The following is a 26,887-nucleotide window of genomic DNA, read 5'->3' on the forward strand; positions in this document are numbered from 1 at the left end:
TGAAGGTACTTCGCGCCTTACAAAGTTGGTGATTGATCGCAGAAAAAAAAGAGAGAGAAGCTGTGAGAAGAAGTGTTTTCGTGATGCCAAGTGAATTCAGTGTATAACAAGAAAATTTACCCTTGATCTCTGCAAAGTCTCACTCACAAATGCTTGATGAGTAAGTCCATTAGATTGCCTTTTTTCCAATCCACCTTTCGCGATTTTTCTTGGCTTGCAAGTGCGCGCTTCTGACCTTTAAATCCATAATTACCAGAAAGATACCAACTCTCAATCTCCATAAATGTCGTGATAATTCCAATGCTTGATTGAATTTATCACTGATAACAGGTGTCTCTAAAGCCGACGAAAAGCAATCACTAATGAAAAGAAGAAAAGCCTCATTGACGCTTTGAAATGGTTTTCTTGTGAAAGCAAGAAAGAGCGCATATAAAAGTGCAAAAAACAATTTGTCCTCATTTGAAACCATCATCATTGTTTGTATTTAACCACTTCTTGGGAAGAGTTTCGAGCCCAAAGTATATAAACACCTTCATCGCACGGCAAGTAAACGATCGGGAGGACAGAGAGTAGTTGGAGAGACTCTTAAGCGAAATATATCAATTCTTAACACCATGCAGAAGTTAATCTCACGAAACAAATCATCCCACGCTTCCACTAATAGTTTTGAAGAATATGCAAAGCGTATAGTTTGTTTTTTTTTCTCCTCCTCACGCTGAGAGGCAAAAGGTTTGTGGCATTTCTCATTTTAATATTAATGAAAGTGGCAAAATTGCCGCTGTAATTATTGCAAGAGCTTATAGAGATGTCATAAAAAGACTATAATTTCTGCGGACGGGAACCATATAACAATTGCAATGACCGTGGTGTATTTGAGAACAGCGGGAGGAAACCGCGAAGAAGTTGAGGAATTTTTATGCGCGACTGTGTAAGAAATTGGATCGCCTTCAGCGGCACAATTTTCCCATCCATTGAAAACTCCCCATTTTTACACAGTTTGGCATGTTAGCGACAAAAGTTGTCTCATTTTGTCATTGCAAAACACAAAAACACCAACAAAATTTATGATGATAAACTTTTATAATCAAATTGCCACGTTTTGCCACACAGACTTTGGTCAATTTTGCATTCATTTATTCTTGTGTGCGGCCATTAATGCAACTCCCTCTCAAATAAATAATAAATTTTTCCACCCGTAATTGGATCATGGGCTCACGTGCATCGTGAGACAATCGTGCATCGGCCAAAGAAAATCACACACAATCACGCGGCACTTCATATTTCATTCAAGCAATGACAAGAGGCACGATAATTCTGCTGCATTTCATTGATATCATTCCAGGTGCTATTTTTGCAACAATTTGCGGAAGGATGAAATGTTCCACGAAAGGGAGAAATCGAGGAAATCAGTCGAAGCAGACGATAGTTGTCTTTGAGGTAAGTGACCGGGATGGTGAGATTGCATAAGGAGGAAATCACATTGAAATTGGATGGTTTTCATCTCGTGTTTCAATTGCCCTAACATTGGGCACACGAAGATGGCATGTTGTTAATCTAGAAATGTGTGTCAATTGTGCAGGAAATATTACGACGTTTCTATAATGTGGCCAAATTTGTCTTCAGCTCTTAATCAATCAATAGCTCACCTATTTACTTTCAACTTTTCCGGTGTCTTCGAGCAAATGATGCATAAAAAGTGCGTGTGTTTTAACCACCACGCGATCATTGCGAAATGCACTCTTTTGTGTCTGTGTATGTTTTTCTCTAACCCATAAATTCAATTCCCCCGCCAAATTAGTCTCTATTTAATTCAAATTAACGTCAAGCAATTTTCCCTCGCTTGCCCACTTTTCACCTGAAACACACGAGGCCACACCAATTCACTGGGTGCCACAAGAGTGAAAATATCGCCATAGCAATTTTCATGCCATTTGTGTTGCATCCTTTGTTCAGCATCCACTCAACACTAATTACTGAACATCACCGGCGAAGAAGGTTCTTCGCGATGTTGCAACACGACTTCAAGTGGGACAGAAATTTGGATAAAGGCCCGAATGACATCACGCGCCGTTTTTGGTGTAATCGCAAATATATTGGAGATCATGATCGATGATTTCAGGCCTGAAGTGATCGTGAGAAATTCAAGCTCCTGCCAATTTTCACCGCCCTGTACTTTAGCCGCGGATCAAACGCTTTTTTATGGTGTGTCAGGAGGGGAAAAAAATTACATATAATTTAGACGTGATGGCGGATCTTGACTACCAGTGGGAAGTCGCGAAAGTGGTGGCAAAAAAAAGCTCTCGCGATGATGAACTTATGCGGCAATTGGACTCAATCAACACGGCGCGATGTATTTTTCTCATCACGAAGGATTTAATCCAATACAAATCATCATTGAAACCTTACAATGCCCGCCAGGCATTCGATTCTCAGGCGAATTATAAAAATACACACACGTCGTGGTATTTGAAGATAACATCACATTAAAGGCTATACATAAATGAATATGAGTTAATTGAATGCACAGCAGTGAGAGTCACACTCATTGTGCGATCCTCTCCAATATGGTGCTGGGCTAATAATAATAATATTAGAAGTCATATGAAATCGCTGGCATTTCATTCTTCTGCGCGCGGCTTCCACACTGCAATTTCCACCGCGCACAGTGAGTATAGTTGCTGCTCTCACGGAGAAAACCGTGTGAGATTCGAAGTGACTCGATAAATTCACTAAATCGGTCAATAGGTAATGTTGCGAGCATTTTGTATCATCGTGTCACGATTTTGGTATTTACACTTCTCATGCCATTCGATTCAGCCACAAGATCACACGGAATTTCCTGACACTCTCGGCATCAATTGGAGATTCTTCTCTTTGTCAGGTGATTCTTCGCCAAAGATGTGTGTGTTCAATTGCCAAATACCATCGATGAAGATGACACTAAAGCGATGGTGATCTTTCGCAGTGATTTCACTCGCATTTGCAATTGTATTTCAACTGTATTCCAAGGATTGCACTTACAAAAGGATTGCTGAACGGAGAATTATATGCTGCCGGATGACAACGGAGGCAAAGGAGTGCTGAAAAGGTGCATGTGTGTGATATAAAACACGAAAATTGCACATATAATACCTTTGGGAGCAGCGCGCAAAAAGTCAATTTAAAAAGTCACAAATATACACAAAGATCATATGTAATTTTGAAATGTTCTGCACCTCATTTGGATATGCGATGCTCATCGAGCATCTCATCGGCAATTTATGCATTTATTTTGCAATATTTAATACCAAACAATGCAACAGCCATGCGAGAAATTGGATGAACACGACGACACCTCGCCGGTGTGGATTTCGGAGTCATTCCGCATGGGACAGGCCGAATAAGTGGATTGCGCGAGGATGAATCTGGTTGAGGAATTCAAACAATATATGTGGTATGAAATGTGAAGGACTCCCTTGAATGTCACACATTGATCATCGCCAATCTTTGGAATTAGACTGTGCGACTCTCTCGCATGATAAATTGCAATGTTTGTTAATCACAAAATGCTCTTTGTGCACTGGATGGAATTCAGCATTTTTTTTCTCGTGGAAGTGACAAATGTGGTGAAGACATGAAGAGTGCGCGCGAGAAAAAAACCAGAGGAATTGTGTCGCGATCTTCAGAAATTTGCCAGCGAAGAGAGAGAGACCTTGAAACATGATCATCATGACCAAGTTATCCATCTCACACCCATGCGATCACTTGGCTAAATACCTCACCAAGAAATTTGACGGCAAATGTAACAACAATGCCACCAACAATCGCTCACCGTGATTTTCTCTGGCTCACACACATTGAGAATGAACTGTGAGGAATGATTGACAGATTACCATCATAAATAAATTGAAATCTGCGATCTTATGCGATCATCTTGAATTGTATAATAATGTCTTTTAGGAGAGACTCACCGCCAGTAAAACCTCCTGCCTTAATTGCACCATCGCAAAAAACAACTCGCCGCGCACAATTAATCGATTGTACAAATTGCTGGTGATCTCTGTGGAATTTTTGGAAGAATTCTTTCGCAAGATCGCATCAACAACCCACACACAATTGATCGTAGGCCGAAGAATTCTTCCCCTCCCACCAAATGCAAATGTCTCAACAGCCGCAATACTTTCCATGGCGCAGGCAAAGGACGAAGTAATTTGCAAGATCGCGTTTTGTGATCATCGCGAGCAATTTCACTGTTAACAGATCTGTGTACAAATTTAAGGCATATTCTCTTCCTCTTGGTGTGTGATATAGAATTCTTGATGCAAAATGAACCACACAAAAACCTTCCAAGAGTTAATTTAGAACAGAGTCAAAAATCCATGCGGAACCCTGGATTGCTTTTTTCTATGAGAATTAAAGTGCGATCACGATTAGTCCTTCGCATAGTGAATTCGCTACAGTTCATATATATATATATTTCTCAATGTAAGCAGCAGCAATTAGAGAAAATGATCAGTTAGAGAGAAAAACAGAGTTAATTGAATTTTGGGGAATTCCACTGAACGCGCCGTGTATGAAAAGTCGATTAACTGCCAATCTCATGAGATCGCATGAGAAATTCGAGACGATTCTCAGCAAATTGTTGTGCAACATGGAAATCATCATGATCCCCATATTGAGTGTTTATTATCTCGAAAAATTACTAACTGAATATGGAGCGATTTATAACGATTTGTCAGTTGACATGAAAACACGAATTCCCTTTCAAATCACCTTCTCTGCGACTGTGTCTGTGGACAAAAATGCACCTTTCCACCGCAGAGAGTCAACATGAAAATTCTAAGGTATATATATATGATGAAAAATGGATCTCACGACCTTCTCTCTCCGCACAGCTTCTAAGCCCCGCAATGAGCGACCGCAAGTGTTGAGCTGCAGAGGAAAATGGGCGCATGGTGAAAAAAGAGATCACTTCTAATAGAAGGTATTAAAAACATGACATGTCGCAATGCTGGCAAACTCTCCCACAGTTCAACTTAAGGAGAGCGCGTCGCATGCGGCGAGCAGCCAAGGGAAAAATTAATTAATTGCAACATCAAGAGTGTTCTTGCAAATAATCTCCAATCAACTGCAACAAGCGCATCATTCTGCCGATCGTGCTTATGGGAATCAATTGAGCTCTGCGCGATCCACTTAATTGTAATGGACTCTAAATGGATTTCTTGCTCTCTTACTAAATCGCGACCATTGCGCGGCCACTTTTTGTTCTCACAGCTCTTCCTCCCAGCTTTTAAACACCCGTACAACTCTATCATTTCCAAAGGCATAACACCACAATGTCAATATGGAGGGAAATTGACACGGGTAGAAATTTATGATGGCAATAAAAATTCTTATTAGATGGCCATTCTTGTGCATGTGATTGACAGGCATTGGAAATCATCTACTGAAAAATTAAGAGGCAAACAGAGTGTCAGTAGAAATTGTGATTAATTGCCAGATTGTGCTTTGAGGCCTTTGAGCCTGAGTTCACTGAATTTCTCTTCTTGAAACTTTAATTGGGTTATTTCACAATAGAAGCAATTTTTCTCTGTTCTTTTCCATTCATGTGCAAAAATATTGACTGTTGTTTTTCGTATTTTGCGGTTTTGTGTGTCTGTTCAGAGAAGCACATTAATTCTCCATCGATTGGCAATTTTAGAGACGAAAAGAAAAAAAGAAGAAAATACTAAAGGGAAAGTATAAAAATTTCAGTAGAATTTTTAGTATTGAGAAAAAAAACACAACTCAATTGAGTAATGTCACATTTCCGTGTGAATATAAATCGGAAAATAAAGCAGATTAATACATATGAAATTATGGTGTGATTCGTGTGATTAATGATCACTTGATCAGGGTAATTGTCATAATTTGACGTGTAAGTGGAAAGCGAGTTGCAGACAAAATTGCACACAGCGAAAGAGAACAAGAATGTGAACATAAATTGTTGGATGAAAAGACACACAAAAGAGGTAAATATTTCCTAATTGTGGCTGAGATCAACTACCGTTTCAGCAGCATTTCCTTAACTAGTTATTAAAATGTAACAATTTTGAGTGAGATACACATCTGATCGAACACAATCTCTATTGTAAAGCCCAATGTGGGTCAGTCGCATTGTTTAATTGGTCATTCATCAATATTCTAAAGCGCGCCAGTCGCAAATATTGCGCTTTTCGCTGCAGATGAGAAGCGCTCGATGGGGAATATAATAGTGAAATGAAGTTCAAAATTGATGCTGAGCCACCAACAAGTTCATTTAATTCCATCCTTTGTGCTCGTGAAAAGCTCTTGTGCAATGTTCTTCTAAGCAACACACAAAATGTGTCTTAAAGCTCACCGGCGGTGATTTTTGCATACCAAAGACATGATCATTTTATTGTTTCCAACTGACCGTCAAAGCATTAAATTAATTGACATTGCCTGGGAGAATGTCTGACAGATTTTGTGTATGTGTTTGTCCGCTCAATAATTCACTGGAATTGTTACAATATCCACCAAGGCATCGTTTGAGCTACTTTTTGCCTGGAATTGTGTAAGTCAAACATAAGACCATCTTTGGTCACAATATGCGATTTTTGCCATCGACGCTCATCGTGCGAAAAGGGAACTGTGTATATCGTGAGTATTGTGGTGATTTAGAAAATGAAGCATATAAAAATATATGACACATTAATTGTGTCTTCTTGAGTCATTTCACGATTTCCCGTTTTTGATGATCGTCACAAGATGCACGAGATTGATAAATTTGCACTCAATCACAGACTTTCACCCACTGACAAAGTGGGAAAAAGCATCTGCAATGAATTTTCTTGAGCCCAGAGACTCTGTAAATATAGAAATTGAGATCATGAAAAGCATATTTTTTCCTCTGTGTGAATTTATTTTATCTACTATCCAAGAGACTTTCATTTGCTATTTGGTCTCAAGAAAATACACTCTTTCACAGTCTTGACATTCTTCAGGAAAGATAACAAAAGTGCTTTTCATATTGTGGTTGGGAAGAAGATGGAATTAGATCAATTTATTTTTCCCTACGCTGCCGCAAGATAGTATTGCGGTTGACGATGAGACTGGGAGGAGCTTTCAAGTGGGCGTGGCTTAAAAAATGCATCTTGAAATTTAACCTTCTCGAAGAGATTGGCAAATTGGAAATTTTTCAAATAATCTAAAACATTAAATCATTAACAGAGCAACAGATGAAATGTAAAAATGAATATTTCATAAAATTCAATGAATCGCGTGTCGCATTCGCTCTCCCTTTGCACTGCAAGAAGAGAAAATTGACACAAAGTTCACGTCAATTTCCATATACTTAATAAATTACAATTCAACTCTGTGTGCAAGCATATTAACATCATGCAACTTCCTCACAATCGCATCACAAATGATTGGCGAAGAAGTGGGCAAAAGGAGGTCTGTGAAGTGAAATAGCCGTTTGATGTGTTTTTCTCAAAGGAAATGAGATAAAAAGATGAATATATAGTCAAATTTCATTAATAACTTCTTCATCTATCTCTCATTGGTCAAATGACGCTCTGCTTGGCTATGCATACTTCTGGAGATGAAATGAAAGGTCATTAACAGATCCGGCTTTTTTCTTACTAATTCACGCGCTGCCTTTGCTTTGGGTATGAATTAAGAGGCTAAATTGAATGGGAATCCACTCACTTTTTTGCCATCCACACACACACACACACACACTTTTACGATTGCAATTTATTACAAAATCCAATTTACAGTAAATACACTTTTTAAGTGTCTTAGTCGCTATTTTACTATGGAAGTGTGTAAATAGAAAAATCTCCTCTGATGAGCGATTGATTTTAGAGAATTTTTTTCAATTTAGCCAATCATCGGATTCCATTTAACCTCAACACACAATTATTCATTTTATGAAGATATCTTCCATAATAAATTATGAAAGAGAGGCGCTGAAATCGATAATTTCTTGCATTTTTACAAAATACACACATTTTCCATGCGCGCGTATGTAAAATTGTGAAGAGTTGTGCACATTTTATTTTTGTGAATATTTAATTATACTTCCAAGGCATCTCTCACATAACTAATAACAGCCCTGTATTTTCCAATCTCATCGCGGGTTGGGAGATTAACAAGGAAATGTCCACGGCATCTCACGCAAAGAGTGGCGCGCGAAAAAAAGCTCCGCGCGTCGAAGAAGTAAATCTCTAAATTATTTCATATCGCGATATGCTTTTTCTTACGCACCAGCATTTAGAGACAATTTATATGATTACAACTACTGCCTTCTCAATATCATATAACGCATTTATTCACAATTTTATTGCACAATAAATCACCGATGAGACGCGAGCGCTTCTCTTTTTGTCTTTCGCCCAGGAAGATTTTATATATTCCTCTCTTTTGCCTGATCTCATTAACTTTCATGACACACACTCGTCCAGATCAACTCTGCGCGGAGGTTAATTAATTTCTCCGCTTCTCATTCACCTATTATCTCTTACTTCACATTGCGAAGAATGTGACCAAGGCGCGCAATTGTATTTTTTATCTGCGAAGACTCTTCTCTTTCTGGCAATGCTTGTATTGGACAATTTTTTTTACCTTTACATAACGTCTGGTTAAATGTATGCTCTGTGGTGTACTTTCTCATAATTTACTGGAAATTCTTATCTGTAATCTAACAATGCGAGAATGTCCCCTGAGATAGTCTCCGAGTATCATTGTAAGGCTTCTATTATATTTATTGTAAATATTCAACTGAATACCGCAGAATTCATTTTACAATGTTGAGTGATCAAAGTTGATTGCAGAAAGTCTTTTTTTACGATCCTACATTTCATTCATCTCCTGCATCGTCTCATTTACGCTCTTGCTGTGAAATTGCCTGGCAATTTATACAATCCTGCTGAGATTTTTTCATTTACGTTAATTTCCCAATTAAAATACTGATTGCCATTCAATTATTCACCACCCAAGAGTGTCTCATCTCGATCCTCGATTATGTGTGGATTACAGTGTTGCAGTGGAATTATATCATTCATGCTAGATACTTTTATATAGCATAAATGGTATTTTCCTCATTAAAATGGGGGCAAAGAAATGTTACAGAGCGTCGAGACCATCTTTTGCATCGCGCGCGCGAAGAGTGAAATGACAAATTATCTTGCCTAATTAATTTATTATGCATAAATTCATAAATTTTTGCATATTTAAAATATATACGACATAGAAGCAAAATAATTATTGCCATCTCGCGCGCTGAATCAGCACAACACTGGAAGAGACCACGCAAACTTAATAAGATGCGAGATGGAGGAAAGCCAAAGAGGCGACCAAAATAAAAGAAGCAAATTGAGAGAAACAGCCTCGTGAAATATATTCATACACAAGTTTAGCCTGAATGAGATTGCCCATCGTGTGATAAGAATTCAATTACACACAATATAAATTTTCAGTGAAATTATCATTTCACTTCTTTGCTTCTCCTTCGTAAGTCAAAGGCACAAATGGTGCCTTTGAGGCATTTTTAGCAGAATATCGCGTGCTTTGACTCAATAAAAATTTTAATAAATTCTATTTATAGTATCATTCGATATACTTTAATACGCTTTAGTATATAAATATTAAATTAATAAATACTGCACTATGTAATGTACGTTATTTTCAATTCTTCATTCACTACCGCTGAGAGTCTGCGCGATAAAAAGCGTCTTATCTCACTAACTTCTTCCTCCTTATAAATATTTTGCATCTGCGCGTGCATTTGTGTGAGAAAAGTACTTTTTATTTATTACTTTTAAATCGTTTCATTTAAATAGATATTATTCCATTGAACATGATGCAATTCCATATATTTATTTTGTAATGAGAAAATTATATTTCCTGGTTGGGAGTGAAAATTACTCACATCTTAAAGCCTTAAAGCGATTGACTGTCTTTCTTTTTTATTATTATTAATGCTAAGCTGCTGATTTCTATGTTTATTCATGCTTATGATAGAATAATGATGCTTCAGATCGTTAAATCAAGACACAGAGTAATAGAAGTGACAAAGTTCTTCAAGTAAATGCCATAAGAAGATCCAAGAAATGTCCCTGCAATTTCTCTAATACATAGTCCATATTAATTAGCAAGTTATGTGGACAAGTGTTGACTTCTTCTCTTTGACTTTCTTTCACGTCAATTAGATCACCTGCTGATTATGACAAAGTGCTCGCAATCTGCTCTAATTTTGCATACACAGCATTTGAGACTCACCGCCACATTTAATTACCATTTTCTACAAATTGTCCCAACACACCAAGTCACATAATTTCCTGGACAACACGATGCTTCCTATCATAATGCAAGAGGACTTTTTGGGCGCCGAGACAGTTGCAAAAGTCGAAAAAATGCATTTTTTGGACACTGACTTTTTCCATGTTGAAGTGATTTTTTGTATCGACAGCATTTCTCTCTCTTGCCTAAGAAAGTTTCAATTATTGCATATTAAAGACGCCAGCGATCAGTCACTGTTGACTTATTGACTGGCAAGTTTCAACTGACAACTGCTCAATTAATATATTATGAACTTCAAGTTGTGCAATCTAGAAAAGAAACACAACAAACACACACGATCACTCTGACTGCAAGAAATCCATCAGGCACTTCCGGATGGTGAAAACCACCATCTCAATATGCATTCCGCCACGTCGCGTGATGTCACAGCGAGAGGTCGCGCGAGGTCATGGTAGAAATTTTGTCTCCACATCGCTAAACAGCGATTCCCTGTCGTCACAAACGATCGGCAAGGAAAAATGTTAATTTGCCGACAATTGGAAAGATGTGAACTGAATTATTGGCAAAATATCCCACTGATAAATTCATGTTTAGCACATAAATCTCCTCAATATTGTGACTCGCGACATGCTGAGAAGTTGTCCATTAGAGACTAAGAAAATTATTATTTCGTTCCTTGAGAAATTACATGCTCAATTTGCGACACTTTACAATTTATTCACTGGTTATTGAATGTGTGTGCACTTCCCCAATTACCTTCCAAATGGCTTGGCATTTTCACACCCAGCAGTGCAAATCTACCTGACCTCTGACACACGATAATTTCTCTTCATTAGGCCTCACTATAGCTTTCATCAGCAATATCTGTGCATATGCAAATTATTAGTGTGACAAATTAACCCTTTGCAGTCCACTTTCAACCCAGTCAATTATAGGTGAGAGAATACTTCGTCCCAGGATTGCAAAATCCTTTTCTATATGATCGAAATTATTCAACATGCAGAAATTACGAGGCTTTCCTAAGTCTTCTTTATGACTCCTTGAGTTCACATCAAATTCTGCGGCACTGAATATCTCAATTTGCATGAATATTGAAGTATTTCAAGTATGAGACATTTTAATGTGCACAAATCTGTGACTTTAGCATTTTATTGCATTATTGTCGCATTTCATTTGTGGCTAAATATCGAAAAACTCACTTCTCCGCCGCGGTCAGAAACACACATTATGCATACGTATGTACTTATTGAGATTTATGCAAATGCGATGCTGCTTTGAGATACGGTCGAGGCAGATAAATCAAAAGATATATCGGAATTGTACAAATCACTAAATGTTTCTCTTCTTTTGGCTCGGAATTCTCCTTTTAAAAACTACTGTTGTGCAATGGCCTTTCTTCGCATATGGACTTCAGCAGCGGCATTTCTTGGGGCTTTTGACAATGATGATCCTCATGAGTGACTCTTGACTCTGCCATGACAGGCTGGGAAACATTTGGCGAGCAGACAGAGAAGAAATAACAGCGCCTTATGCAAATTAATACAAGGGAAAAAGTCGAGGGAGTCTCTCGTTGAAAATCACTTAATAATCACGCTCAGTGATCTTAAACCAGTTCTTTAGGCGAACGAGATCTTTCCGGACGCCAGACTGGGCTGTTTGTTATTTCTCCAAATACACCGTGAAACAGTGGACAAGGTGCGCTAATCTCCCCATGACCATTGATTTCACTCTGTGTGTCTCTTTCCTGTTATGCTCTCGCCATGATCGCTATGTGCGCGAGAATTTATGGGCATTGTGATGCAGTCCAGTCGCTGACACCTCCTCAGCGGACACCATTGCTTTGATCCGCTGACTGTTCTTTCAATTATCACTTCCATGATATGATAGAACACATTAATAAGCCTGAATTACACGCGAAAACCGCCAAAGAAGACAAAGATTTAGGATAGAAAGCATTAAATGCAACAATTGGAGGACTTTCCTGACCACACGCCGTAGACTCTTATATTATCCCAGAAGAAAGTGCTGAAAAAACAGGCTGTAACGCAGCTAAAGTAGGAAAGAGTTTCCACTTAATGCAACTGTTATGCATTATTTGGCATAAGTCATGTCAAAATATCTGCATAAGCCCCGACACGATTGAACCCTTGCGAGCAATCTTCCTTGAAGTCTTAGCGCGGTGAATAATGCGATTAGTCCGTTGTGGTGTGTCGTTAAAGGTGAAAAATTTAACGGCAAGTAAGATAGAGGGAATTTTAATTAAAGATCAATTCCTGTCGCGCCACAAATCTGACGCGGTTCAGCAAACCAATAAACCTGATGATAAGTCGATACGCGGTGTGTCTGTGCAAATTAATTGCAGTCGCTGTATGATTTCTAATGAAATTTATAGATGATAACGCCGCACGGCAAGGGCAAAACTGGATCTGTTGCCGCCGAGAAGAGATCACTTTCTTGCGCCCCGTCACGATCGATCACCGCCTTTTTGTGCGCTTTTTGGCATCTTGTCGAAAATTGCGCCTTATTGAATAATTATGCAAATGACACCATCGGAGATTAATCAGTTGTTTATATTTTCATTGCACTGGCTTCATTTTTTTGTGTCCAGCACACTCTTTCGAATGCCACGAGAGGCCCAGAAAGACTCTTCGCGCCGCTGCGCCAGCGTCAAAAAATTGAGGTGATGAAAAATGATAAAATATTTATGTGTTAAATTATTTAACCATGCGAGCTTTATGTAAATCAACGACGCCAGCGTCTATGTTGTAAACTGCTCGTAAATTTCCCACTGCCGATGCTATTCATCTTTTGACATAGATATCGCGCGACGACTTCAAACCGTCGATGAATTTTATGGATGATTTCGAATACAAAGTGATTCATTATCGTGGCGATTAAAATGTTATAATAATTATTTTAATTTCTAATTTTTGCATCTCACATTTCTATCATCGCCGCCCAGTCGCCAAACTTCACGTGCGCTGATCAAATTGCGTGCGCGCGCCTTCGAATGGCGTTTGCAAATTCCGTGCACTTTTTGACTTACAATTTTCACATCTTGCACAGCAGTGAATAGGCGAAGATCATGGAATATATTTCACATCTGAAAAATCTCTTGGCAAGTGAATTGACGAGAAGGTCAAGGGACACTTGATGCAATATACCGCTTAATTAAATGTCAATAAGAGTGAAATTGTGGGTTTTTCTCTTCGAAAGAATTCTCACTGCTAATTTAAATTCCTCCACAAATAAAACATCAGACGAAGATCAATATTTTGACAATTCGAAATCGACTCTGAAATAAATTGTGCAATATTTTTATCTCCATATTAATTCATTGACCGAGAGAGAGAAATGTTATTCCTCTACAAAGTCCCCACTTTGTCGGCAATTCACACCCGCACGGAATGGCATCTCTGGCGGATTTTCTTCTCCAGTCCATTCTTTAAATTTCTTAAATCATTATTTATTTGTATATGCCGCGACAATGGCCCATTGGCAGAGGAGATTACAGATACTTAAGTCGGTATAATCTTGTACAAATTACCATTTTTAAATTTTTGTGGCTTTCCTGGCACAAAACGCCATCCATTCGCATTTATTGGCTGGCGCGAGATAATTGTTGGGAAATGACAAATATCACATTCTTGGCGACTGTTATTCAACATGCGTGATTATTTAAGCCCATAGAGACATTAGCGCCTACATTTTGTCCCCTTGTGTCATGTCTTTTTTCTTTCTTTCTTTTCTTTCACCATCTACTGAAACAGAAGTATCGGATTACCCATCATTAAATTAAACTGCGATAAATATTGTGGCGCGATAGAGATGAAAATTCCGTATATAATTTTCCTTCACAGTCCAAAATGGATTTATCTGTTTACCCATTGATTTAATGACACCCTCGAGATGTTATGGCAAAAGGAAAACATGCATAAATATTGATGTGAAATTGCAATATAAAAAGCGTTTTATAATCGTCACACTATTGACTAATTGATCGCGTGCCTTTCCTCGGTGATCTTTTTTTCTCTTCCTCTCTTATTTTCTTTCTTCTCTTCAATACATAAAACTCCCCAAAGACACCATTGCATGTGTACTTCCATACTCCAATCACAGAACATAATCACAACTCGTCTGTAAACAGGCAAAAACCATTTTTTTTTATATATTATTTACAGCTCTTTCTTTCGATTGGTGTAAAAGAAGCACAAGTGGCGAGAAATTGTTTCCGTTTAATATGGATTTGTTTGCAATTAAGCCAGAAGTTGGCAGTTTCTTTCACCGGCGCAACAAGAAACTGCGTTATGGGAAATCGCTCTCATTTTCCTTTTTGGGAAATTCGCATGTGTGTTCCGTGGAGCAGAAATAGCCAAAATAATGTTCCAACTAATCAAGTGCACGCAATGTGACATTTGCCAATCTGACCCATATCTTTCCCAATCTTTCTTGAATAATATCCCGATTATCAATTATGCAACGCAAACCATCATCGCGTGTCATGCGATGTTCCTTTTTCGTGTGATGAGAAAGAGAGAGAGAAAGAGTGAAATTTATGGGTCGTTTTGGTGTGTGATAAAAGTAAAGAAAGACCATCTCATTTGCCTAAATTGGCGCTCATATTTTGCCAGAAGCTGTGCTGAAGCTCTGCGAATGTCCAAGAGGCTGATCAGTGCCAGGGCTAGGGTAGATTTGCACCCAGGCATTTTCGCATAAAATCTGAAAGTTGAAACCTTGCTTGAAGAGCAATTTAGGTGTAATGCTGCCCCATCTCATCCTATACATGGAATCCTCAGAGCATTTCGCTCAGTCGCGCTTTCCACATGCCCATAAGCTGAGAATATGAGTCTCTGTGCGCTGTTCTGTAATTGATAATTAAAATGTTCAACCAGTTTCAATGGTGAACATATCATTGGTATTTTGCACGAAATTCCGCAGAATAAAATTTATGAATGACGCCAAAAAGGCGATCCACGCGCTTTCTTCATTTCCCTTTTTGCATTTTATCCGATTTGTCTGAGCGCACTTCTGCGTGAGCTTTAAATCTTCAACATAATTTTCCCTCTCTTTCTCTCTCTGTTTTATATTAAAGCATGTATACAGAAATGCCAAAACTCGACAGACACACAAATATTTACATTGTGCGATAAATTATTAAGGTTTTCAAACTGATTTAAGGGCGTTCCAGTTAAGTGAGAAAAACTTTCTACATCGCACTTTAACTTGGCATAAAATGACTATTAATTGAGTGAATTGCATGATTTCGGTGAAGTGACAAAATGCCGACCGATTCAGCGGTGCATTGTTGTGATCATCAATAGCCTCAATCAGAGATCTTTTTTCTCACGCACGTCACGATGGGCAAAACAAAGAATTCACCTAGCTTTACTTTCTACATATCATTGTGCTGACTAGTCGTCGTATGATTTTCTTCTTCACTTGCTGATAATCATCGCGTACTTCTTCATTGCTTCTCACACCAAACAACACCTCTTCGTGAAGGAGATGTAATAGCAAAGAGATCATTAAAAGCACTTCGTCTCACTCTCACTCCAGACAAGAGCGCGATCTGTGAAAATGTGCAGAGAGCATTTCTCAATCGTGAAATTCTCATTGTTGACACACAACATTGTCATATTTTTCATCTAATAAATGCGCGTTGAATAACAATTGGATTTCCGATAGCGCCTCAGAGTTCTTCTCACAAAAATTTCCCGCCGAATACCGGATAGTGAGTAAGACAGAGAAAACACAAAACTCAATGGCATTTCGCAAGATGCACAAGTTGCAACTCATTCCTATACTTATTCCCCCATCCTCATGGTTATTTTTTCTTTCAATTACAATCCACAAAGTGAAATATCGCGAGTCCAAGAAGCCAAGAATCTTCTATGATGGATCAATGTTGAAAAATTCAATAACTTCTTAACTAAAAGATTCGCGATCATTTAATTAAAATTGGTATTAATTCCTAGCGACAGAATTCCATTGTTTACTCTTCATGATCACGTCGCTCTGCATCAATTTTACCCAGAGATTTTCCTCACACAATTTCCAACGTCATTCCACTCTATTTGCTTGCAATCTGAACTGATCGACCGTAGATCACTTTCAATTAATTTCATACACCACATTTTGCCGCAGCAATTCTTATTGCCGCGCAGAAATCACAACACTTTTTTCTTGCTCTCCAAAACGTGAAAACTCTGTTTGAAAAATCAATGGGGAATCGTGCGAGTGAGCACGTGAAACATACTGGCAAATGCAGTGAATCGTGAAAAACTCCACCAGTGAAATTAACATCAAATTCTTCTGCTGCGCTTATTGAGATCCTTTTTGTTTTGGTCTCTTTGCAATTCGTGGGCTGGAAGAGAGATGGTTTTGGGGCTCTTTTTCCTTCTTCTTCTCCTTCTTCCTCTGTATTTCGTGTGTTGGTGGGCAAAAAGGTAAAATCGCAGAGTGTTTAAATCCCCTCCGCGCGCGCTTTCAATCCCTACCATGAAAGAGAGTCTTTGCTGGAGTGTCTTCCTCAGTCGCTGGGCAAAAGAGCATTACGCCACTCAAAGCTACACCAATTCTTAGTCAGTCGCTGTGCAACACACACCTCGATATTGGATAAATATTGATCAGAGTGTTATTGAGAGTTTTGTCTCATCATCGTTCCATTTGTTCCTATTTCTGCCGATTCACATTGCGCGCCGATCTCTCGAGCCATCGCCGGATGGTGAATGCGCGCGCCTCTCGTGCAGATCGGTGTGGTGGTCTTGTCTTTGCCTAAGCCACTCGCGGTGCCTTCAGTTCGCATCCATCTGTCCGCGTGAGCAGTGCTGCTCTTGTGCTGTGGGGCATCTTGAGCCAGAGTGTGTGCGCGATGGTGAATAAGCAGTACAATGTGCAAAATAAGACGGGCAAGCAGCCGAAGAACTATTCGCCGCCACCCAAGAGGGACTTAAGTGCTATCTCAACTGTGCCAAACATCGTGGACTCTGACACGGAGCCGCAGAGTCTCCCCAATGAGTACTTCAGGAACATCACCGACAACTATTCACAGTGCGCGAGTGAGAAAGATCCCGACAGTTGTGACCGTGTGAGTGCCAAGGAGCTCTCAATTGGCGACATCGGGCGCTTTCAGTATATCCTTCAGATGGATAAAGAGATGGTAAGTGCGACCCTTGTGAGAAATCGGAAATGATTGTCGTGGGACAACAGCAAAAGTCCACAATTATCCCGCCTTTTTCTTGTGTCTCTGTGTGTCTTTTGTGCGCGCGCGCAACACATATTGCTTTGGGAAAAAAGACCTCGCGGCAAAACAATATTCCCATTTTCTTTTCAGATTTTTTTTTGCGAAAAATCATGTCGTGAGATCAAGTTTTCCACTCGTATTGATCGCGAAACAATACAACCCGCAAATACCTTCCCTTTCATCGCCATGTTGGAAAACACTCCGCAAAGAATATCGTCGAGGAATTTTTCCATTGTAAATCATAATAAAAATTTTATTGAAAAAAAAGACAGTGGCGAAGGAAATTGAAAGCATTCACGCAACAATTGCATTGCTGAACGTCGCCGCAGTGACAAAATTCCAATATTTAAATACCAACATTTATGTGTCAATTCACGTCGTGATATATCGAAACATTACACCCAATTAGGCGCTAATGTAATTGTGCGTTAATAATCGTGAGGAAGTCATTGAACGTTTATTTCCCAATATCTATATACAATTTTTCTTTTCACTTTCATTGCACTGCAGGGAAATTTTTGCTTGTTTTTCGGATTTTTTAGCGCGGTATTCTTGGAATTTATTTACACTCTGACGACGTCCTGATAATTTCTTTTCACACTGGCGAATTTTCCATTCCACTTCACGCAATTTCGTCGCCCATTGAATTGGCAAAGAAAGAGTGTATAGGAGGCAATAAAAGACATAAAAATTGGATATTAAAGTCCAACACCGTCAATAGTTATAAGAATGCATTTACTTTTCATTATCTACACACAGCAATCAAACTTTCCAAATCAATTACGACAATATTCACCGTATATTTCACATTCTTGCACCTCTTTTTTCCCTCAACTTCTCCTCCTCTTTATCTTTTCCTTCACACTCTCTTCCAGCAATACAATTATTGGGGTATATAAATAACACTCATTCATGCCGTATTTTGACCTTCAATTGAAGAATAAAAATCAGTGCGGCGCACTGAAGACTCACAGTAATTGCTCTCTTAAAATGCTAAAAGAAGTAACACACCGCGCATGGTTGCGCCTACTGAAACATGCTTTAAATAAGGGAAAGAAATTTGTCAAGTTTGGTATAAAATCTATGATGTTAAACTGTGAAACTTCTTCAAATTACAAAAAAAATGTCCTAAAAACTCATGCACAAATTTCCAATATCATTTTCAGCTATTGAATGTCTCAGTTTAATGTCTCGTTGTGCGATTCCATGTACGATATGAGAGATGCAAAAAGAGGAAAAAGACTTTTCTGCACGCTGATTGAATATAAACACATACATATAGCGTATGAAGAAATTACCGTGAAAATGCTGCTAATTTATCTAGTCTACCATCGTGTCTCTCTCAATGTAGATCAAAGCCGTGCTTTTTTTTTCAATCAATGTCTAAATGGAAAATTATAGACAAAATTGCCACACAATCTTCACTGTTTAATCAACACCTCTGCCGAGACAAGTTGACCTATTAGCGCTTTATCTCCCATTTGAATCATCTCTCACGCAGAAAAATGAGATTATCTTCTCACCTGGCGATCAATTGAAGGAGAGGAAAGGGAAAAAAGGCATTTCAATAACACCCATATTGAGTTATTGCATATTTCTCACGATTGGCGCAGAAATGGTTTTTGGGTGGCAAAAGAGGCCGCGCGCGTTGGGGGCAGTAAAAAACATTGGCAGACATCTGTTCCAAGAATGAGTGAAATACCAATTGAAAACTAGGTCTTTCTTGTACTTTCGATGACACCAATAAATGTTTGGGATGGGCGCCCACCGCAGTGTGTGATGTTGAGAAAAGGTGCGCCACTGCGCGTAATTGAGAATAAATGAAAGTGAGGAGAAAAAAAACCCTTGTAAAGTCACACAATTGATGAATGTGCTCGAGATCTAGAAAACCGTGTATATATGCGCCAAGTGGTGTGCGAGAAGAGACCTCTAAAATTGCCCACTTGTGCGCCTTTTTTGCACGCAAGTGTGTCCTTAAGAGATTACTTTCATTGGTGGCCCGATATCATCAGAATGCTGTATGACATTTTTAGCACGCGATTCCGTTTGGTGATAAGGAGAATTATATTCATAAATTTCTATCCAATATTGTGATTCCCTCATGAATTTCAATAACACTGATTGCACGTCAATTAAGGGGGTGTGTTAATTAAATACACCCAGAGATAATCTCTGAACATGTCTCGCAGCTGTGGAGGAATTCTGCATTGCCAAAGAACTGTGCGAGTGCAGAATAATTATGATTTAAATTAGTTATTCTAATAACTGTGGTAATATTTTGATTTATTTCCCACCATCAGAAGTCAATCTTTACAAACTTTTATCGCCCATAGAATAAATCCTTGAAATCAGATTGAATTTTAAGGATAGTCTCGCGCTTGATACTTTCACGATATTCATTTATATACTTATTCATAAATGATCACAGCAAAAACAACCACCGGCAAGTGATAAAATGCCATTTTCATTTGTTCATGCTCGATAATGGGAAACACTTAATGTGTCCGGTAATGAAATTTGCGAACTTTTAACATGGTTTTCTTCACTTGCCGGCAAATTTATTGCCCGCCATCATAAAAATTCATATTATGTGAACATATTTTCTTCTATTTGCCATGCATTTACCAACTCATTGTGAAGTGTGCAAAAACATCCGAAAAATGTATGAAAAAGCAAATATAAATATTGAATTTTGGAAGATGTTCTCCAATTTTTTTTGTGCCTTCATCTCAAGTGCTAATGAGAGGCGAAAATGAAGAAATTAATACCTTCATCGTGTTATTGTTACGATTGAAGTTATAGATATATGTTTTCACTTTGGGAACCCTAATGACGTCTTTTTAACAAGCCAAGAAATTCATACGCATACACACATACGCACACACGCATTCCAAGAGAGAAAAGATGATGATAAATCACGATGAAAACAAACGATGGAATATAATTAAACAGTAGCGCCAGGCAAAAAATCGACCAAAAAACACTCATTTCATCTTGTTAAGATTTTGTAAATTGATAGAGAGAGACAAGAAAAACAGCCCAGAGAAGTCCACAAAAAGACCTTTTCTTTCAATTGACGGACAATTTAAAAATACACCTTCTGGCTAAAGTGTTATGCAATGTGGCGATGTGATCCTAAGGAAAGATGCTTGAGAGCACAGAAATCTCCTCCAGCCAATTATCTGCTCAAAAATCGACAAAATCCTCTCCAAAAAAACACCCATGTTTTATTCTCAATTACTCACAACTCATTGTAATTTAATCTGCGAATAGGGAGAAAATGACAAGATACGGATGAATAAAAAAGAATTCATAAATTACCAATGTTTGACATCAAATGGCGGTAGCAAAAAATAGCAATACAACCTCATAATTTTTGCATGATTGACCTCGACTGATCACAAACGCACTAAACGCACAAGCTCTGCAATTACCAGCTTTCATGAGAATTTCCTCCACTTCTTTGCACATTTAGGAATTGAACATACAAGGCCAAATTTGCCTCTCAGCGCGCGCGCATCTTCCGCGTGTCATCAATCTAAGACATCACGCGAATGAGTAAGATATTCATGTTTTTTCCACACATGGATAACACCAACAATACCAATATTCTTTGGCTGAAACAATTGGAATCTCTGCTATTTTGCCCAGTGAATGGCGCGAGAGAGAGAGATCTTCTTCGAGCACTTTCAATTGAATTGATACATTACATAAATTTGTGGTCAACTGAAAGGAGAGAATCCAAACGATGGATGATTGAATAAAGACAAATAATTTCCTGGTTTCGAACGCGCTCATCTTCGCTGGAAAAACAACAATAATTGCGCATGAACCATACAAGGAAAAGAAGAAGATATCGCGAAAGAAAACCGTTGAGCAATCACTCATCCTTTCTCCCCTCAATGGAGGCGGAATTTGTATAGACAAATTTGTACCAACAAGATTATCGCGAAGCTCAATTTACAATTCTATGGTGAATTTCATAAGAATAATCGCTAATCTATTCATCTATACATGAAACCAAGTTGCATCTTTGATGCATGAATGGGTGAAAATATAGCTTCATGTTTTCCCCGCAATAATAATAAAGATGATGAAAGATAAAGTTGGGAGACTTTCAGTGACTGTTTTCCGAGGATATCATTTTGTCAGTTGCCAGGAAACTTTAGCACACAATTTAACAAAGACAAAGTGTGCATTTGCGATATGAAAAAAGTGAGAAAAAATCACTTTCTATGCGGATAATGAAAGTGTAACAATTGTTTATAAATTGTTCCTTCCTTTGCAGTTGCAGCGCGTGTGGAAGACGCTTTGCAAAAGTGGTTAATTCGTATGGAAAAAGACGGGAAATTCTGCTGGCCTCCAAAGAAAAGGCATCACAAAACACTATTGACTTCACTTGTTAATTGATAATTTCCTACTTTCGTGCTAATTCTTCCACTTTTCAATAGTTGGGCGTTTAGTGCGATTTATCCATCGCTTCGCTGCAATTTCCATTCAATATTATATTTCTCTAGGAAGAATTGCACGGCGTGTGAGATTCAATCACAATGTTGCCACATATTAATCAAAAATTCACTCGAGATTTGTTCCACGGGTGGAAAAGAGGTGCAAAAATGAAATTCTTTAGCACTCAAGGAGACCTACATATTGGCGTCAACATCGCGCTGTGCACACAATGAACGTGGAAGTGTTCTCAACTGTGCGCTCGCGTGAATTTATGAAGACAATTCTCCGGCCAGCTAATCTCAACTCCTTCGTGACATTTATTACAATTGTATAAATCTGACTTCCAGTGCAGTGGCACAATGTTACGCACAGAGATTGGCTCTCTTCTGGCCATTATGTGGCCGCCTGACTTGAGTTGGCCTGTGAAAAGTGTGGCCCAGGGAAGGCTTTCGCACTCACTTGGCGATTGCACAATCGCGCACATTTCCCCACGTGAATCTTCACCAGGTATGGGATGTGCAGAAGAATTGGACATGCGCGGCTCTCACTTTGAATATGAGTGCGCGCTTTGATTGAAAAATACGATTATAAGTTTCTGTATGTGAGGAATTTTTATCGGCACTTGTGCTAAGCTCAAAAATTTATTTAATCAATTTTTCGTCTGCCACACTCTCAATGTCCATGATATTTTGCAATAATCGCACATGTGTAAAATAATCATATTAACTATAAGGTAACTCTTTGCCTTGGAGAAATTTCACTTCGCATTTGCGCGTCTCTTGTTCGAATTATAACCACTACTCAATAATAATGCAGTTGTGGGTGATGAAGAAAAAAAAACAGAAAAGAGTGGAAAATGTGCTCTTCTTGCGCAAGTCCTTCAATTTTCTCTGTGCTTTTCTTTTTTCTTAATGTCAGCAAATTTGCCCCTTAAACACGCGCTCTTGAACATGGCTGAGAAACAGCTGCACAGAGCCATATAATTAATGATAATCTCGCGAAAATTGATTGATATTTCTTCGTTGTGTAGCTCGAGGAACTCAATATATGGAATGTGAATCACACACACCTCAAATATTTCGGTGCGTGCGCCTCAAGAAGGAATTTGTTGTGCGCGCGCGCGCGAAAAAGGAAAGAGCGGCGGTGAGACAATTAATGTGACTTAAGTCGTATGTTAATTCTTATCCATTCTATTATTATTTTCCCATATATCATTTGAATGTCAACGTGTGACAGCGACAGAAATCGGCAAGAAATCTTTACTCACAGTCTTGTGAATGGATTAAACATCATTTATTAATTTTAGGGGAGGAGCTGATGGATTCAGAATTGAAGGAGGAAGTTATGTATTTTTTAGGATCTTTAATGTGAGAGATTTATTGTATGGTTCTGGATTACGTGTCACGCCTCAATTTTTAATCTTTATACTCTTGCGATGCTCTAACCATTCAGTGTTTAAGTGTGTCTGACCAGGTATTTTGTCGGATTTTCAGGGCTCACACCCGGACTCACTCTACAGAATACCCACCAGACCCACAAATTCATCCAGCACATCATCGTCCAACTCGATTGGCAGCAATCTGCACAACATTGGCTTCTGGAAGGCGACCGGGAGTCAGACACCAATCGCCTCCACATCGTCCAGTCGCCGGAGATGGAGTGACATCGAGAGGGTCTTCAGCAAATGCTGGCAATACATCAAGTGGCCGCTGGCACTTGTATTTATATGTGCAGTTCTAGGAGTAGTTGTATACTTTATAGTTGTTGGTAAGAGAGAGAAAGAGTGTGTAGTTTAACATTGGGATTATAGTGCTTCTCGTTACGCTGACTGTGATGCATTTCTTCTGCAGAGAGTGAAATCAATAGCAATCTCGTGGGGAGTGAGAATCACGTAGTCTCGCTGGACACTTCGATAGAATCGGACTTGACGGTGGACTTCAATGATCTGGATAAGTTGAATGATGACGCGAGAGTGGAGCGACCGAGAGTAATAAATGGCCATGCGAATGCATACAATGTCAGCGGAGCGACACTCAATCAAACTGACGAGTTGCTGGAAGTGATCAAGGGCCCGGACTTGGCCAATAGACTCAACGATGACTCAGAGGTGTTTGCCATTTTTGTGAAGAAGCCCTCCAGCACAACAGAACAATCATCGACGGAGAATTCGACAAACGACAGCGTGACACCAACGACAATCCGCCAAACTGCATCATCAACCACAACAGAGGCGGCGCGGAGTGCAGTGAAGTTCAACGTGCCAACAAGGGAAAGTCTGCAGCAATATGGATTCACGTCGGGCCACCAGAACAACTTTGGCATCCCAATTGAGGAGGACGAGCGGATTCTCAGTCTGCTGAATGCGGAATTGATCAAGAGTCAAAATGGTTCGTCCTCGCTCTTCTCCACCACCGATTCCAGTGTCTACAGAACGAGAGTGTCTCCCACATTGCCCATCATCTCGAGAGTTGACCACACAACAGAGGGACTCAAGAGCAACGGGAGTGACGATGGTGAGTTCAAAATCGCATAAAGCCCACCTTCCGTCATTTTGAACATCCCTAAAACACATTTTCCTCATTTGTTCAACTCATATGGCATGGATCGAGCTCAAATTTCAGTACGTTATAGCTGGTCTCGTGACCTTTCCAACGAACTACCACTTAAGGCTCTAGGTCCTCCAGAACCCTTGATTTCAGGGTCTAAATTTTGAAAATAAGAATGTCCTTTCTTCTTCGCCACGCATTTCAGGCATCTGCAAGTCAACCTCACTGCCGCTCTGTCGCGGCGTTCTGCCCTATGATCTGACGTCACTGAACCGAAAGGCCCTGAGCCAGGTGGAGATAGATCATTTGCATTATCTGATCGAGGCGCAGTGCTCAATTCGGGCGGCAGAGTTTGTCTGCACCATCCTCGAGCCCGAGTGTCGACCCGCGAAAATGGGCAATCCACTGCAACCGTGCAAGAGAATATGCAAATGTGAGTCACATGCCAGTGTGATTATTAGACCTTTAGTCATACCCAAAACCTTTCCAGCCATCCTCGAGGCGTGCAGCCACGTGATCGCCAGCTCGGAGATTCTCACCACGATGTTCGATTGCGACAGCTATCCAGACTCGCTGGATCGCAATGTGTGCGAAGATCCGACAAGACGTGGGAAATGCTACAAGAACGAATTCAAGTGCTTGGACTCGACATGCATCCCACTCCAGTGGAAGTGTGACAACATTAAAGATTGCGCCGAGGGCGATGATGAGGAAAATTGCAAATTTTGCGAAACAAATGAATTTCGGTGAGAATTTTTGGACATTGCGTGCGCGCTGAGAAGATTGTTACAAAATGCTCGTTTTTTCAAGGTGCGTCTCCAATGAGAAGTGCATTCCGGACAAGTGGCGATGTGATCGCTACAAGGACTGCCCGGATTCGTCTGATGAGCTGGACTGCGAGGAGGAAGAGGACGCCAGGAGCTTCCCGCTGTCGTACGGGAATGCGAGGGTGTATCCGTTCGTGCACGAGCAATCGCCGAGCAATCCCAATAGCCGACCGTATCTCACCATTTCGGGCGATGATCGGCTGAATGCGGGCGAAGCGAGCAAGCCGGCCGACGGTGAGAAGGACATCTACGCTTTCTCAGACGATGATCACTTCGAGCGATCCGTTCCGAGTGTCACACTTCCGCCAGAAGACGCCAAGGCGCACCGCGAGAGTGACAACGACGAGATCCAAAGTGAAGCGGCTTCCGGCCGAGCGGTGCTGTTCAGCAAGAGTCTGGGTAGTGTGAATCTTCCTCATTTCATTCCATCACACGCCACAAAGCCTCTCGAGCGACATGACAACCACTCAGACGAGCATATCTCCACTCAACAACAATAAAACCGCCGAAAGACTCCCTCTGCATATGATCCAACTAATCCCTTTCACTTGCCATTCTCACATTCTTCCAGCCAACTTCCAAGACAGCAAAGAGATAATGATGACAAGTGATTCTGAGGCGGACTACAAGTACTCGAGCACTGATCGTGTCACACTGAGAACAGCCCACATTTCCCCGTGTCCGGAAGGTGAACTGCGATGCATCAGCGGCCGCTGCATTTCCGTGAATCAACTCTGCGACAAGGTAACACACGTGATGTGCTCAGCGCGCATTGTTTTGACTTTCCCATCCTCCAAAAGATCACCGATTGCCCAGATGGAGCCGACGAGGCGATGTGTGTGTACAAGAATTAAGCCATCCACAGCTGTGGCAGCTCAAGAGGGATTTTGTGTCCACCCGAGAAGAAACTCCTCCGCAAAACACCCAAGTGGATTTCCTGTCAACTTCATATCTCTCTTTTCTCCTTTCAACTCTGGCGCGCTGTTGACACGAGCAAAAAAACCACTCACCATCAAAACGAGTATTATTATTTAAAGACAATCTCACTCTTCCTATATCTCTATCTGTAATTTTATTGTGATAAACACTAGATTTAATTGGAGACTCACTGTCATTCTAATCCCATATTTGTAAACTGTGTATTCTTGAAATTCATTGTCTCTTCCGCAATATTTTCGCTCAATTTCTTTCTAAAATTTATCAACATCGCGAATCTTGAGGATTTTTCAATTGATTTCTTTGGATGTATTTTTTGTTGTTGTAAAGAAGAGGAATCTGTAAAAAGTTGTAATGAATGTATTTTGTATAATGATGAAAAATATATAACATGATGAAAGTGTTGATCTTCACTCACATGGAATTAAGATTTGTTGTATAATTTGGCGAAGAAAAATCACGGGAATATAACTAAATCCGTTGATTCAGAATGAATTTTCTGCATCAACTGAAAATGGAATGTGCTCAAGTTCGTTGAAGAATGATTTCAAGTCTGCAGATGAGAATATTCGCATCAGCGCCATCTAGCGCACGACATTCTG

General features: G+C 39.7%; 1 protein-coding gene across 1 annotated transcript; it reads left to right on the plus strand.

Annotated features, from left to right (window-relative positions):
• Positions 1 to 1,293: 1,293 nt before the first annotated feature.
• On the plus strand, positions 1,294 to 26,729 carry LOC132256028 (uncharacterized). The gene is made up of 10 exons (XM_059752206.1): positions 1,294 to 1,437; positions 16,915 to 17,008; positions 17,064 to 17,443; positions 23,470 to 23,743; positions 23,827 to 24,489; positions 24,728 to 24,955; positions 25,013 to 25,268; positions 25,333 to 25,748; positions 25,921 to 26,093; positions 26,150 to 26,729. The coding sequence occupies exons 1-10, from the start codon at positions 1,294 to 1,296 to the stop codon at positions 26,201 to 26,203; spliced, it is 2,682 nt and encodes an 893-aa protein (XP_059608189.1). The 3' UTR covers positions 26,204 to 26,729.
• The last annotated feature ends 158 nt before the right edge of the window (positions 26,730 to 26,887 follow it).

The sequence above is a fragment of the Phlebotomus argentipes genome, unplaced genomic scaffold, assembly GCF_947086385.1.
Source record: "Phlebotomus argentipes unplaced genomic scaffold, Phlebotomus argentipes genome assembly contig_5, whole genome shotgun sequence".
NCBI lineage: Eukaryota > Metazoa > Arthropoda > Insecta > Diptera > Psychodidae > Phlebotomus > Phlebotomus argentipes.